This window comes from Apostichopus japonicus, chromosome 4 (genome assembly GCF_037975245.1).
Source record: "Apostichopus japonicus isolate 1M-3 chromosome 4, ASM3797524v1, whole genome shotgun sequence".
In the NCBI taxonomy this organism is placed as follows: domain Eukaryota; kingdom Metazoa; phylum Echinodermata; class Holothuroidea; order Aspidochirotida; family Stichopodidae; genus Apostichopus; species Apostichopus japonicus.
This window is the reverse complement of record NC_092564.1, coordinates 19,591,750-19,609,524: the sequence shown is the minus strand read 5'-3', so window position 1 is coordinate 19,609,524 and position 17,775 is coordinate 19,591,750. Positions and strand designations below refer to the sequence as shown.

Here is a 17,775-nt window from a genome sequence, read left to right as displayed (position 1 = left end):
TGCAAATGCTTCAGATTTTCACAGCTAACTTCATAGCATAATCTGGCAGAGAGGAGCAGGGGGGAGAAGGTGGGGGGAGGGGGATGGGAGAAGGAAGAAAATGCTATGAGTGGTTTGGTGAAACCAGAATCAATCCCAATGTTCAAACTCTGGCCCGATACAGTTCCGACTGCAAAGTCAACGTGTTGTAAACAATAAACATCTACCTCAGGAATGAAATGCAGTGTTGGCATTACTTGAGTGCTAATGTGTGTAAATATATTAATTACCTGGTGGGTTATTGTAAAGTTCTCGCATTTAGAGCCCCTCCCATGTAAGTAAGCAACCCATTTTGTCCAATAATACTGACAATAATAGTCACAAGGGCTATCTTGGCTCTCCCCTCTCGTCCTGTCCATGTAAAGTCCTTGAGAACGACTGGAATGATTTACTGTATTAACAAGGCAACACTATAATTATGGGTTTCATCAACAAATCCTTGAGTCATCACCACTCTAGATGAGACAGAAATGCCCAAGACTGACCCAATATTGAGCAAAAAAACAGCAGCTTAAACAAGGGCAATAAACTCACTAAGAAAGCATTGATTATCAGCCCTTACAGCTGTTTTAATTATCAAGGATACCCGGCTGGAAATGACGAGCAGAGAATCACAAGTTTGAAAGTTCTTTTACAGCCTGGATATCAGCCTTCTGGGCTGTTAACTTCGCAACTGCTGAGCGTAGTCAAGCACCGAGAGAAAAAGGGGTGAATGGCTTGAAGGTTAAACACTCCCATGTCAAGTGGCAATCTAGATCCTAATTTTGTGTTTGTTTTATATACCAATTTGGAAGATTAGCTCACATACTGTAGGTGATAGGAGAAAAATCCATGATGTGTTTAAATATGTTCCCACCTCAAAAATTTAGCCACATTGACATTGATCAGCTATGCAGAGCTGTAATCCACTTTTAAAACTAGATCTTTAGTGGGTAGCTCTCGAGCGGCGAACTCTCCAGCAGGACAGTTCTCCTCTCAAGCGGGGAAGATCTCGTCTCGGGGATCTGATCCTCCCCTTGAGATCAACTTCCTAATGTGAAAGATCTCGCAATCAGGATCTGTCCCCCCCCCCCAGATCTTAATCCCCCTTCTTGGAGATATCAGTCCACGATCGAAATAACGAGTACGAAATCTCGGTTGATCTGGGTGATCCTAGCTGATCTCAACGACATCCTGTAAAGTATCCTGTTTCTTGCCACGTGCCGTTTGTATCCTTCTGTACTAGCTTTTATCTTACCATTCCATGTAACTTCCTGTTTGTTGAACACGGGCTCGCAGTCTGATCGGCCCCGTAAATGAAAAAGTGAAATAAAATATTTGTGGATCGGAAATATCGGATTAGGATCGGAGGATCATGTCAAAAGCACTCTTACTTTGACTAGCTGTGTTTTTTTCAGACATCAGTCAGCTTTATATAAACCTGATGAACTTTGTTTTGTTTTTTCTCACATTGTTTCTGAGGAGAAAAAAGTCGCCCCACTGTCTCATAATACTACCTTATAATGTACAGCATTGCCGTGTCACAACTTACCCTTGGTCCACAAAATTTCAACATTGCTGTTTTTCCTGACCAGGCATTCCAATAAGACGTCCTCTCCTATTCCCCCGACAACATCCGTGTCTGTTACATTGAGAATGTCACTCCTGGCATCGAGGCTGGAAACCGGGTGCTCGTTGACGCCGATGATCGTACCTTGGCTGACGACGGAGCCTGCTATATTTTCCGCTGCGCAGATATACTCCCCTGCGTCTGCAGCCTCCACAGACGATATTTGAATAACTTTATTTGGTAGGATGATGACCCTGTTGAAGAAGAGAATAATGTATATCACCAGCTTTCAAGTTATCATCAAATCTGGAAACAAACTAATTATGACAAACAAACACTTTTGCTGTATCATATCAGGTGAGTTAAGGAGACAAAACCCAGATATCATCGTTAATGACATTCATGACATGCATGACATGAATGCTAAATGAAGAAGTCACTTAACAGCTAATGACCAAATTAATCTTCTTCTTTTTTTCTTGTCTTTAAGATATATATATGCTAGACTTAAGCAAGTCTAAACCAGAGGGCCAAACAACTTTAATATATTGATTCCTTATTCCTTTTTTATAGGACTAAAATTACACACAATATTTTGAAGTTTTGACTAGTGTTGACAACAACATCTCCCTTAAAACCAGAATGCAAAATGCATTGAGGTTTCAATGACTTAATTACACTAGACTTCCACATGTTCACCAGAAATAGCTCTTATAATACAAATGTCCTGAACCACTGTTTTGATTGACAATTACACTATGGCATGATAAACACAGGTCAGTCTACAGTACGTGGCAATACACACCTCCACCAAAAGCAATAGGGGTCTTATACTCAATGTGATGCAGCCAAACACCTAAGTACTAGAAGTATCCATATTCCTACCTGGAGATATCATGTTTAAGGTTCTCACAGTTTGACCTCTGGTAACCGCAAATGACATTTTGACCTACACCAACAACAACAGGATTCTTGTACTCAATATGGTCAAACACTAAGTATGAGAAGTATCTGTGATTCCTACCTAGAGTCTAGAGATATCATGTTTGAAGGTTTTCACAGTTTGACCTCTGGTGACCACAAATGACATTTTGACCTACAGTAACAACAATAGGATTCTTGTACTCAATATGGCAAATCCATATACCATGTATGGAAAGTATCCATTTCTTACAATGAGATATCATGTTCAACAGGTTTTCAGAAGAGTTTGATCACTGGTGACCCAGATGACCTTTGACCTCCAACAAAAACAATTAAGTTCTTCTATTCAATGTAGCGCATCCACATGCCAAGTATGAAAGTATCCATGATTTCTAACTTGAGATATTGTGTTTACAAGGTTTACACAGTTTCACCTCTGGTGACCTCATATGAAGTGACCTCCATCAAAACAATATTTAGGGATCTTTTATTCATTATAATGCATCAACATGACAAGTATGAAAAGTAATCATGCTCCCTACCCTTGAGATATTGTGTTTACAAGGTTTTCAGTTTTTGACTTCTGGTGACCTCATATGACCTCCATCAAAAAACAAAGCTTTTCTTCCTCTCAATATGACACATCTACATACCAAGTATGAAAAGTATACATGATTCCTACCTTGAGCTATTGTGTTTGCAAGCTGGGCATCACACAAACACATTCACACTTACACACACACATACATGCCATCATGACTGCATAGGTCTCTCGTCATTAAAACCAAAATAAGAGGGTTTTGTACTCACTACGAAGGTGTCACCCACATACATGAAGTTCAACCACCGTGTACTATTAGACAACAAACACACATATGTCACCATCATCATCATCATCAAATAGAATAATTTTACCTTTGGCATTGAACATTAGTTTATCATGAATACACATTCTACATGAAGGCGTATTCTACAATAAGTATATGAAGCTCAGTTTGTATGGTGGATAAATGAAAATAGAATCAACAAATTTTGAGTGAAATAAAATTTATCTAAAGAACAGTTTTGAGATTAACATTATGATTATAATTTATTTCAGTGGCAGTTAACATATTTGCAAGAAATAATTGTTGTTTAAAACAGAAACCAGGAGGCCAGCAGGCTTAGCCATTCCTTGCCTTTATACTGTATATGGAATTGATAGAGCAACTGAGGAAGATGTGTCCTGAAGTCAAGTACCAGTACATCATACCAGATAACTTGATCATTGCAAAGGTATTACCCATCTGAATGTTAATGACAGATAACAGTCATTAGTGGAAGTGGAAAACCCTCTCAGCCACAGATGAAAGGTCAAATACTATGACAGTTGGTGACACAGAAAAGCCATTCATCAAAGAAATAATTGAGTTTGTAAGCTTACAAGGTTTCCAGACTTTGACCTCATGACTTCATATGACCTTCCATCAATATCATATTTGGGCAAATATTTGGAAAAATATCTGTCACCAATTGTACTGGTTGAAATAACAAGCACTAATAAGGGCAACTGCAACAGGGAAAGGTCAAGGGTTCTGTGGCAAGGTTAAACCCTGAGGTGTTTAATATTTATCTTGAGCATTCAGAACAGTTTATGATATTATGCAGTAATTTCTGACTAAACTTAGATACAAATGACATCTTAAACAGCATCTTAAACCTGTACCGATTAAGTTTGACCAGTGGGAACATGGATATAAAATACCAAGACAGTGAAAGCAATGAAATATTATCCTGACAAGGGGTAAACTTTCAGGAACTACGAATTAGGTTCTTAAAATATAACAACAATATCAATTAAGGTCTGACCGATTATGTGCTTTCATGTTCACCATGCCCTTGCATAAATGTCATGCGGAAACCAAAAATCAAATGACCGTTGACCAATACCAACAACAATCCCGAACCAGTTCTACCTATGGGGAGCGAGCCTCCATACCAAATATGAATGTACCCCAGTTATCTTTCTGATGAAGAAAGAGCGTTTACAAGCAAGTGTCACATACACCCCCACACATATACACACCCCATCACCATCGCACAGATTCCTTCTGCCTTTGGCAAAGAATCAAAAAATGAAATAAATACAGAGAAAAAAGGAATGCATTTAGTTGTTCTGGGATGTCATATCGAAAACATTGTCTGGTACTGAACTCCAACCAGACAATGGGAAGAACTGGCTAGCACATTTTTTCAGAAACTAGACAGTCTGATCCCAAATGACTTTTGATCCCTTGCCCTACTTCATGTTTTCTGTTATCAAAATGAAATTTATTTTTTATGAAAACTAAATCACCAACTTTCTGGCAAGAGACATCAAGTCTTACAACCAATTAGGTAAGATCTGTTTTCATGGTTTGTGTCTTCTCGACCCCAAATGACCTTTGACCAACTTCAGAAATTACGATTACATTCCATCCTTCCTGCCTCCACATTATCTATCGACCAATCCAACATTTCAGATATTGAGATACGTCCACCCAATATAACAGATGTACGGTGGTGGTGGTTGCATGTATTGTGGTTTGAAATGTTTGTTGCAGCTGCTCCATTAATGTGTAAATTTGGCATACACTGTGGACCATAGACTGTGCACTTACTATCTCAGAAAGGAGTCTTTGATGACAGGAAAGAAACATTAAGCAATGTCTATAATTGGTGGAAGAGACACACAGAACAACGATATTCCTATTCTTTCAGGGGTTCTCTCAATAAAGCAATTTCAGACTGGGTCACTGTATTTTTTATTTTATTATGTAATATGTTTTTGATGTGGTTTTTCTGTTTTTTGAATATCTATACAAAGTATACGCTACTAATTTTTACTTCAGACAGAAAAATTCCCTGTGATGAAATTTTAGTTTAAAATACATACTTATTACTTCATGGAGAGTGTCTGTCAAGGTCAGAAGGCCAATTGTACTGTCCCAAAATATGCTAAGATAAATAAAGAGATAATGGTCAAGAGTGTACAAACTTCAAGCGGAATTTTACTGCTGCCCTCAAACAACGAATGATGGAGTTCTCAGGCCCTGAGACATTTAATAGTTGAAGCTACTCAACATCCCTAAAATTGGGGACTTACAATATCAATGATCTTTAATTCTTCAGACTATCAACAACAACAAGTAATTTCAGTCCTGCTTACAATTCCCTACTTTTAGCATGTTAAAAGTAACCAAAACTATTTTCTAATAGGTGCTACACCTCTAAATCATTCCTGAGATAAATCGAGTAGGATTCATATTGTGCCTAAAGTGAGGTGTATCATTCTAGGTGAGGCAGTAGACCTCAGGAAGTACAAGTGAGATATCATATATTCTGAAATGGGAGCAATAATCCTGACAAATGCAAATGAGGTACAATATTCTGATGGGGGTAGTAAACCTCAAAAGCAGGGAACTGCTACTTGGAAATTAACTCTTCTAAACCATTAACTCTTCTAAACCATCTTTTGGTCAAGGATTATAGACACAAAACTGTCAACAAGATCATTATCAGTGACCCAATTGCTCTAAAGGAACCAGTTTACTCTACCATAAACATTAGTGATCTTGTGCTCATTATAGGGAAGCCATACGTCCAATATGAAATCTTGTAACGCCTCCTATCTTGAGATATTGCTCTTACAAGCTTTTCAGGAATTGACTTGAGGACCTTAAATGACCTTTGACCTACAACAAATTGTGTTAAATCTTTGCACTACATTATAAGGCAATCATACCATGCATATATGAGCTTCTTTGCTGTTCAGGCACTTTTGAGACTTTCACATTTTGTCGTCTGCTGACCCCAAATGACCTTTGAGCTTTACCCAATACAATAGGGTACTTATACTCATCATAGGGAAGCCACGTGCACACTATGAGTGCCAATAAAATTTCCCATCTGGAGATATCGTGTTTACAAGGTTTTAAAGTTTTGACCCCTAATGACCTTAAATGAACTCTGACCTGAACCAAATTGTGTAAAAACTTTACACTACATAAGACTATCCTACCATGGATACATGAGCTCCTTTTGATGTTATGGTTCTGGACTTTTTCATAATCAGTTCACAAGTTAAGCAAACAGTTGTTTACAGTCTTAAAATATGTAAGTGACATAGCCTATACATGGTAACATTAGGCCTATACATGCACTTGATATAGGCCTATAGTAGTTGGGTGTTAGGTTGACTGCGCAATGAACAGGTACCCAGGGGAACAACCAAAATTAGCAAACAGGTCCTGGAAGCAAATTTGTGCACCATACCCACCACCAGTTTTAAAAAAAAACGTTTACAACTAATGTTAATGCATTGCTAGAATATATTTAACAAAATAGATTAAACAATAAGGCCTAAAATAGGTGGGAGATGGTGGGGGGGGGGGATAACATAGCTTTACTGATATGGTATTTTAAGTGCATCTATGACACTTGTCAACAACAAAGGGTTCTGGTGAGTAGCACAGAAGATTACTGCATATTGTAGGTTGACTGTAAACCAATTGATTTATAGGCATTTACTGCTATAAACAGCTGAAACAAACATTCCAAAGGGTGCAATAAAGGACATAGTCACTGAACAAACCATACCTTGGTGCAATGATCAAGTGACATGCCTACAGAAATGTTCACCTAGCCATAGTTACAGTGGGACAGAGGAACACTAGTACTATTCCTAATAAAATATGATGTCTGGTCCATATAATGTGCTTTTTTATGCTTGCAATGAAAGTGAGAATTCTTCCTAAGACACAGCTACTTTTTCTGTCTTCTTTGTCCTTTCCATTCCCCTCCCTCCCTTCCCTTTAACTGTGCCACCCTCTCCTAATCCCCCCCCCCAACCCTCTTATCTCCATCTCCTCTTCCTCTCATCACTGCTTTCACCATCACTCTTAAAGAACCTTAAAACAGTGTCCTTATCTTCTTGTCCTCTCCATTCCCCTCCCTCCCTTCCCTTTAACTGTGCCACCCTCTCCTAATCCCCCCCCCCAACCCTCTTATCTCCATCTCCTCTTCCTCTCATCACTACTTTCACCATCACTCTTAAAGAACCTTAAAACAGTGTCCTTATCTTCTTGTCCTCTCCATTCCCCTCCCTCCCTTCCCTTCTACTGTGCCACCCTCTCCTAATCCCCCACCCCCTCACCTCACCTATCTCCATCTCCTCTTCCTCTCATCACTACTTCCATCATCACTCTTAAAGAACCTTAAAACAGTGTCCTTATCTTCTTGTCCTCTCCATTCCCCTCCCTCCCTTCCCTTCTACTGTGCCACCCTCTCCTAATCCCTCCACCCCCCACCCCCTCACCTCACCTATCTCCATCTCCTCTTCCTCTCATCACTACTTCATCATCACTCTTAAAGAACCTTAAACAGTGTCCTTATCTTCTTGTCCTCTCCATTCCCCTCCCTCCCTTCCCTTCTACTGTGCCACCCTCTCCTAATCCCTCCACCCCACCACCCCCTCACCTCACCTATCTCCATCTCCTCTTCCTCTCATCACTACTTTCATCATCACTCTTAAAGAACCTTAAAACAGTGTCCTTATCTTCTTGTCCTCTCCATTCCCCTCCCTCCCTTCCCTTCTACTGTGCCACCCTCTCCTAATCCCTCCACCCCCCCACCCCCTCACCTCACCTATCTCCATCTCCTCTTCCTCTCATCACTACTTCCATCATCACTCTTAAAGAACCTTAAAACAGTGTCCTTATCTTCTTGTCCTCTCCATTCCCCTCCCTCCCTTCCCTTCTACTGTGCCACCCTCTCCTAATCCCTCCACCCCCCACCCCCTCACCTCACCTATCTCCATCTCCTCTTCCTCTCATCACTACTTCCATCATCACTCTTAAAGAACCTTAAAACAGTGTCCTTATCTTCTTGTCCTCTCCATTCCCCTCCCTCCCTTCCCTGCTACTGTGCCACCCTCTCCTAATCCCCCCCCCCCAACCCTCTTATTTCCATCTCCTCTTCCTCTCATCACTACTTTCACCATCACTCTTAAAGAACCTTAAAACAGTGTCCTTATCTTCTTGTCCTCTCCATTCCCCTCCCTCCCTTCCCTTCTACTGTGCCACCCTCTCCTAATCCCTCCACCCCCCCACCCCCTCACCTCACCTATCTCCATCTCCTCTTCCTCTCATCACTACTTCCACCATCACTCTTAAAGAACCTTAAAACAGTGTCCTTATCTTCTTGTCCTCTCCATTCCCCTCCCTCCCTTCCCTTCTACTGTGCCACCCTCTCCTAATCCCTCCACCCCCCCACCCCCTCACCTCACCTATCTCCATCTCCTCTTCCTCTCATCACTACTTCCACCATCACTCTTAAAGAACCTTAAAACAGTGTCCTTATCTTCTTGTCCTCTCCATTCCCCTCCCTCCCTTCCCTTCTACTGTGCCACCCTCTCCTAATCCCTCCACCCCCCACCCCCTCACCTCACCTATCTCCATCTCCTCTTCCTCTCATCACTACTTCCACCATCACTCTTAAAGAACCTTAAAACAGTGTCCTTATCTTCTTGTCCTCTCCATTCCCCTCCCTCCCTTCCCTTCTACTGTGCCACCCTCTCCTAATCCCTCCACCCCCACCCCCTCACCTCACCTATCTCCATCTCCTCTTCCTCTCATCACTACTTCCACCATCACTCTTAAAGAACCTTAAAACAGTGTCCTTATCTTCTTGTCCTCTCCATTCCCCTCCCTTCCCTTCTACTGTGCCACCCTCTCCTAATCCCTCCACCCCCCACCCCCTCACCTCACCTATCTCCATGTCCTCTTCCTCTCATCACTACTTCCATCATCACTCTTAAAGAACCTTAAACAGTGTCCTTATCTTCTCGTCCTTTCCATTCACCCTCCCTTCCCCCTCTCACCTTCCCTTTCTATTCCACTTCGCCTCCATATCTCTTTCCTCTCCTCATCCCCCCTGTCCTCCTCCCTCCACATTACTCCCTCCCCAAATGCTCTTATCATCACACTTAAAAGCAGTGAAACTCTCTTTTATTGATTTGTAAGTTTTATTCCCATTGGCAGAAACTAAGCTTATAGCTTGCAGTTGGTAATATCTCAAACATGACTTTTTAAAACAGGTGTTTGACCAAATGGGCCAGATTGTGACCCATTTAACATTATTCCAATTCAAATAAAAACTGGGCCAAAACTTTATTTAATACTAGATGCAATGTCAAGAATGTCTGCCTGCAACTAGACCTTATATTGGCAGAGGCCATCATGAAAGTAGGGATGGCAACAGTTAACTTTTGTTCCTACCTTTCATCATCCGCTTGTAATAAATCTTGATCCTGATACCACGTAACCCCTGGTTCTGGATTCCCCTGGACATCACAAAACAGACGCAACGTTTCCCCGAGCACGCCATTTGTCCTCGAGGGTATCACTTCGGCAGGTGATAAAGCTGAAAGGGTAAAGGAAAGGACATAAGCTAAAAATGATCACATCAAACCACATAAAAAAAACAAAAGTTCCAAAACATTACTTTGTGGTTTGGATATTTACCAGCAACAATCTTATCTGTCTCATCACAAACCGTAGCTATCTCCGGCCTTCACCGTGCCAAAACTGATCCAGCAACATTGTCGCATTAGAGACTGTGTTGTCACTTTAAGTCAATCTATCACTAAAATGTTTTTTTTTGTCATTTAATTTAATTTTGTTTAATTTTCATTATACATGAATTCATTACCATTACATATCATCTTCACACATGTACCTCTGCACAACAACATATAAAAACATTACATTTCACAAGTTCAACAAAATTATACAAAACCATCGTACAAAGATGTGAAAGGGAGAAGCAGGTTCGATCATTTACATTTATATGTGATAACATTATATTAAGAAGATCAACTTTCCATATCTATACACATAAGTTTAGAAAGTATTTCTGTGTTGGAGATGTTCCTTCGTAAATATTCAACTATATACTTGAAACTTGAAACAAGTTTGAGTCACTCCAAGATTAAGGTATGACGTCTAGTTACAGAGTTCTTGACAATTGACAATTCACAATCATGGACAGTAAATATGAATCTAAGAGACTGACTTCGGTCAGCTTGCGACTTTGATAAGCCAATGAGGCTTCTTCGCGAGTTCCTGCTTGCAGGAGGATCTAAAATACATATTGAAACTACCAGACAGCCTTAACTTTTTTCTAAACTTTGTTTATTTACTTTGGTAGAGAACTACATGTTTACTTGAATATTTATCTCCCTTCCAATTATTCTGTGTCTGGCTAATATCATCATCATCATCATCATCATCACAAAAGATGGGCTAGATTCTCAAATTTGACTTGCTCTTTTCAAGTTGCTGCATATATTCATGGCTATACTACCAACATTATGATACTCTTATCAGGTTCAAATGCCCAAGCAGGCCTGTCTTATTTCTTCTCTATTTATAAAATATATTAAAAGACAACTGTGCACCTTCTGGGCAACTGAACATTAAAGTTCAAGCGCATAGCCACCCCATTAATCTTTCACCACTTTTGCCCAATAATCTTATCTATTTGGGGGGGGGGAAGGGGAATTTATGTCATATGTGCACATAATATCGAGTGGCTATTTCTGGGGAAATAAAAATCGTGGTGTGCTGAAAATGCAAACTGTATTTCTCAAACAATGTACCATAGAGGCAATAAAAAAAATTACGGTACTTTTCTCGAGAATGTGAAAATTTTAACATATAGATGCAAATTATTGAAATAGCTTGCCTGTTATGTTGAGATCCATGTATTATTAAAGTAATATTTTTCGGTTCCCAATATATTTTTATCTAACCATCATTAGCAGTGACAGCTTGATCTAATGGGGGGGGTTGGGGGGTGTTGGGGTGGGGAGAAAGGGCTGTATCTATGAAGCTAATTGGTTCTGAATGATTTAAGAAGTTCAATGTATCTGTACAAGGTCACAGTGCTAACACGTTACGAGTTCTTAGGCTATAGGTAGATGGGAAGGGGTACAATAGTAGAGCCCAGACAGGTGAGAGAGGAGCGCATTAACATACATGTTCATTTCGGCTGCTTCACTGTGTCGTGCAACATTGCTACAAGTATGACAGGCAGGACTGATTTGTAATGAGTATCTCTAGCACCAGCATTACATACAAAGCCAGACAGATGACCCTCCCAATGGTTGTAACTTCAATTTGCAATTACATTTCTCAATGCAGATTTATGCATTGATTGAGGCAACATGTTAATAGGATTGGGTTCAAAAAATTCCATAAAATGTAACTTATCGATTCTATTAGCTATAACTGTTGACATTAAGGCTGTTTGCACATATCACTTAAGGAAATCCACCAAGCGATAAAATAACAAATTATTTTCTAACTTTACAGAGTCTTGAGATGTTAGGCTTTAATTATTTTAATACATTTCTAACATCTTTTAACCTCTGACATCCCTGTTAAAAATTTTCGGCTCAATTAAACTCATTTTGCTATGTGTTTCATAGTACTTTATTAAAAATTACTGCTTTGCATTAACTGAGCAACTTCATGTAACCTTGGAGGAATACATCTACCACATTTCATACAAAGTATCACTAGGTAAAACAAGCCTTTGAGAGCTTTTAGCCGAACTTGCGACTGGTTCTCCTGCAAGAACCAGTGGAGATAACTGGATTTGTATCCTTCTTAACCTTCAAAAATGACAGAAATTCAAACAGATGCTGATCTCGAAATAGGGTATGCACAAAGTATAAATAAAGTTAAAACCCTATGATTTCTGCATAAAATGTAAAAAGACTTTGTAACCTTTCATAACCTCAAGTGAGCCTTGAACTGTAGAAATGATTCTTTTTTTGCTCCCTATAATAAGTTGATAGGACAAGCGGGGGGACATCCGTAAGGCTTTAAATTCCGAGGCATCATGTCCATGATCTCAAAGGACATTTTACCTCCAAGCAAACGCACCGTGTTTCATAAACTCGCTGAAGTGGACATACTGTAGTACATGCCAAGTATTCACATGATGATCAAACAAGCCCATGTACCCCTTTGAAATTATAATGTTTACGAGACTTTGATCTCTATTTACCTTTGCTTTTCACCCACATGTAATAAATCCATAATAATCATGCAACCTGTTCACCTTCACCTGTGATGTTTCAAGTTATAACGGGATATAAACTAAACAAGCTTTTAATAGTTCTGTGTGTAACATAGCCAACAGCTAGGGAGCTCAAGGTGAGAATAATAGGCTCAAAGACCGTGTTTACATCAAATATTGGTTTTGGGTATAGAGAGGGTGATGATGATACTTACCTGCTTTGCAGTTTCTCATTATCATTTTTTACCAAACCCATGCAAACCATGTGAATAGTGGGACCGTTACAGCATACTGCAGCAGTCATGCTGCATACATGACAACAATGTGTGATCTAAAGTTTCACACAATTGACACTTGCATAATCCCTAGTTTTATTTTCATAGTGATTCATATCTTTCTTAGCTGAATTAGGAGTTTTACAGTTGCTGCAACTTTTCTTGTCCACACAGTGCGTTATGAGGGATGTGACAATAACGATTACCGTGACAACCTCCGCCCCTACCCCCCAACAATTTTGTGACTACATATAGTGCCGCCTACAACTGTTGCAGAAGCATCATATTATCGGGGGGTTGAGAGGGGGGGGGTGTGGCCCAGTCCTGAACCTAAAAAGAATAGTGAACAGTGAATAGAGCAAATTGTGTTCCTTTCAAAGGAGCCAATGGTAAGAAGAAAAAAAACCTTGCCTCCATTTAATAGGGGCCAAAGTTTTTCTAGAGGCGTTTTCTGCTCGAACAACTAAACAATTCAAACCCTGATGATGGCTCGGCATATGACTCCTTTTTCAGCTAAGTGTTTTTCAGTAAATTATGATGTAACCTAGTGATAATTTGGCTCACAGACTGGACCAAAAGAAAATAACACCAAGATAAAAAACAAAGCAACATTTAGACTTTACTGAATACTGCTTTCTTATCTTTGTTAATTACTCGGGGGTTGGGAGGAGGGGGGATGTCTGCCTCGTGAATTATACTACTACTACTACTAGGGTACCAGTAACGTCTCTGAAAATTTCCATACGAGCAACAACTAACTGATAAACCCATTGTATAGATAAGTCGTGCATTGAGTTTATCGCAATGGTTTAAAGTGAGAAATGACTTGCTGAAATCAATTCCAAAGAGCAAGCAGGTATAATGGGATCAATCCTTAACAAAAAGGTATATTAATATATCAATCCATGAAGACATTTTCATATCCATAGCCTGGCAACTATGGGAAGTTTTAGCAATAGGTCACTGTTACAGGAATTTCACTACATGTGATTGTACAGTGAAGAGGACATGGGGGTCGGGTGTATGGGAGGGGGGTGAGGGGTGATGATGTTTTTCATTGTCGTTCAGTCTGGATGAACAACAGAAAAAAATTAATTTCTTTGATATTTAAATGAGTTTAACAACCAGCTTGCATATGTCAGTCCGCAAATATTCAAAGTATTCTTTCTTTTTCCGAGTGTATATGGATGTTAAATCTTCAATTTCAAAATCACCACACACACTACCTGCATGGAATTAACAAGTAGTTTTCTTACCGATTCTGGTGATTAAAACTAGAGTTTCCTCTCCAGTACATCGGAGGATGAGTAAACCTTTACATGGTACTGTATATCTCATTATCTTCAAATCTATTGTGTTCTGCGGTTTCACGCAGGTCTGTAGAGGTTATCCATATTTTTTAATGAGAGCATCCTAGCTAGTGTTCAACCGATTATGCATAACAGAAAATACCGATTACCGATTATTTTTTTCATAATCGTACCGATTCCGATTCCTATTATTTGAAAATGAGAAAATATCCCGTCTATACGAAATCGGCAATAAAGTTTGACAGAAACAATTATTGTTGTGATTTCCCCCGTTTCCTTTTGCTTTGTTGTTATACAATGCTCTAAGGTATCATTTTGTATGAACCAAATTACCTCTGGAGTTTCTCGGAAAAAGAAAAGAAAAGTTTTTTTTTTTTTTTAAATTTCCAAAATACGGAAATATGACATCCTACCTAGTCAGCACTGTGCTAAGGGAATGGCCTAACCACCTCGACGGGAATGTCACCTGTTAATGGCTTGAAATGGGTTAAGAATAGTTACTCAAAATATCCAAAAAAGTATCTCAGACAAACCATCCATCTTCAATCTTTACCAAAGTGTTAATTTTAATGACATATTGCCTTCATTCCGACATTATTTTGTACTTATTTTCAGTATTATACCGTTTAAGGACAAATAGAAATGTTACGAATTTGAAGTTAAACATACCTATTCGTTACGTATTTAACTCCATTCAGGTTCAGTTAGAAAATGTAAGCTTAGGCCAATCAAACTGAAAAGCAAATTTTATCATCGTATCTTGTTTAAAATTACTCTAAAATGTAATACCAGATTGATGTAAAGAAATAATAACAACTAGAAACTACTCCAATATAAAATATAACATTCCCTCTTTAAGACATATCACTTACAGTACCTTCCAAACAAATGCCGATTTCAAGCAAATTGAAAGTTGTAAACTAAGCTACGCATTTTTTTTTTTTTTTTTTGCAAACTGATGGTTAGGCTACATTTCCCATTGACTTAGTGTGGTTGTTAGGCTAACATGTGGTCGAAGATGGCAAGGTTAGATTTCCATGCAGTTGACTTAGTGTGAAGTAAGGCTACCATGTGGTCGGAGATTTGTGAGGATTTTAGGTTATTTTCGCTGGTACTGAAATTGCTTCGTGCAGGCCGTAATTTGCTACGGGAAATTCCCGGTGATTGTGCGCGACCCTCTCGCACTGCTTCAAATTTGATGCGGGATGTGAAAACTGCGCGATTCGCGCTGCAACTGCAATTCCTAGCTAAAGCAAACGCATCACAATTAATTTTGCACAGACACCTGATATAACAAGGGCGATTTTCTTATATTTCTTTTTCCTTTTTCGCACTCATAATTGTGCTTTAGGAGGTCTTTTCAGCACTTGTGAGGGCGAATCGCCCATAGCCCCCGCATATTTCCGACCCTGTCCAGCACATTCGTTAATTCGCGAAATTGGTATTGCTGCTATGCTAACTGTGCCAAGAAATATGAAGTCACTAACCACGAGGGAAGCAAAATCGGCGACCCTGGCAGCCTAATTTGATGAAAGTATACACTGTGAAAGACGTATGGATGTCTTATTTTAATATTTCGTAGTAAAAGAACAAACCTAATACATCAGTTGATATTTTCAACTCCCATATGTTTTTGAATAATGATATTTTCACCTTCCATATGTTTTTGAATAATCGGTATCACATAACTGGTATTCCACGTAATTTTTACCAATTCCGATTATGTTCCGATTATGCAATATTCGTACCGATTCCGTTTCCGATTAGGTTAATCGGTTGAACACTAATCCTAGCTATGAGCATATGCTGCAAGCTTTCTTTTTATGACAGTGCCTTAAAAGGAGAATGAAACCCAACCTTCATCACTGGTCAGTCTGACCATGGAGCTATTACCAAAAGGGTAATACAGTAGCTCCATGGTCAGACAGACCAAACACAGCCTGAAGGAAAATCTGAATCCATTTGGGAGAAACCACAGATGTAACGTTCCTTCCTATAAAAGACACTGACTACATGAACCAATTCTACATATCACATGATTTTTGGTCAATTCAATACAGTTTATTATACAGATTCCACAGCTTACCAGGTTTGGATATTAAGGAGTGGTGAGCTTACAGTACCTGTCTCCATGTGCTTCTACATGATGATACTAAAGACTGACAATATGACAGTACTTTTAAGACACGATACCTCCCAAACAACTACAGCAAGATTTCTCTTCAAGCATCACTGTAAACATCTCGCCTAGCCTAGTGATAATGGTTAGGTTTGCTTCAGCAATGCAACAACCCCCGGCCCCTTCCCCCGCCCCTACCACTACAACCCCACCCAAAAGAAGCACCTGTACCGTTTCTGTAGGTCATGTAGGAAACAGTTGTAACGCAAAGGCAACAAAACCATGTTAGGTGTTCCACATTCGGGCAAAACAATGTAACATTGTTTAGTCAGCACAGATAGTTAAAGAGTTTGCTTGGGAAGCATTCCTCCTCAATAATTATTTATATAGCTCTACTCTTTAGGCCAGGGTTTCCCTAACTTTATCGACCAAAGAATCCTGTGTGGATGTCAGAGTTGTCCACGAACCCCCAACTTTTCGAGACATGATCCGAGTCATTATTATACTATAATATGCATAACAGTGCTTCGTAAAAGATCAAGTTCATACTGCAATAATGTAATGAAAAATGCACGGTACGGTACAACTATGGCAATATATGCGTATGGAACACGAAAAGAGTTTGTCGATAGGTAGGACTTTTGTACATTACTAAATTATATGATATATCAGATTTTAGTTCCAACAAAAAAGGGCTCCAGTTTTGACTTTCAGAAATGTCTCACGAACCCCCTGGGATGACTCACGCACCCACTGGGGGTCCATGCACCCCAGTTAGGGTTCCCCTGCTTTAGGCTATGTAAACTATGTAAAATTGATTTCCATAAATATTAGCTTGACACATGAAATCCAGCTATAAGTTCAGAGTTTAATTCTTCTGTGTATGTTTCCCACCTTCCACTGGGAAGTACACATCAAGGTGAGAACCATCAGGAATGTGGAGATAATAATGTTCCTACAGTAGAATGTTACCTGTTGCTGCAAAAGGTCACGACCTCCTGAAAGATCGAATCTTGTACCTGACTTTGAAGAACACAAAAAGAGTTTGTCGATAGGGTAGGAAAAGAACCTTGGCAACAACATGCTGCTGTGTCATGTGTAAATATGACATGTTTGACTCCCATTTTCTTGGAAACAATAAAATCTGTCAGAAAGTTGTTGAAGCAAGATGAAAAAAGATCAACTTGTTTTTCCATTAATAAACAACAGTAAGAAGCGTAGAGTAACCAAAAAAAAAAAAGGGGTAAAGAAACAATAAATTAAAATTACCAAAAATCAGAAATGGAACATTTTCCGTTCATCTCATGGAATAAAGCTAGCACATGTTTGTGTGATTCTCTCCTTTTTTTTTGTAGCAAAGGCACAAAGATAATTTTAATTTAAAGAATCCAAATATTGACATCAATCTTTGCAAGTTTAAATTCAGGCAATACCATACATGTCAGCAATTAGTGA

The 17,775-nt window shown here is 39.3% G+C and overlaps 1 protein-coding gene across 2 annotated transcripts in view; it reads right to left on the bottom strand.

The window, feature by feature from the left end:
- The window catches only part of LOC139966738 (protogenin-like), a 131,421-nt gene that overhangs the window by 66,271 nt on the left and 47,375 nt on the right, over positions 1-17,775 (bottom strand). For both annotated transcript variants that reach the window (XM_071970058.1, XM_071970057.1), the window contains exons 3-4: positions 9,808-9,952; positions 1,571-1,842 (exon numbers count right to left, since the gene is read on the bottom strand). In XM_071970058.1, coding sequence (XP_071826159.1) covers positions 1,571-1,842; positions 9,808-9,952 — 417 coding nt within the window. The remainder of the gene's footprint in view (positions 1-1,570; positions 1,843-9,807; positions 9,953-17,775) is intronic.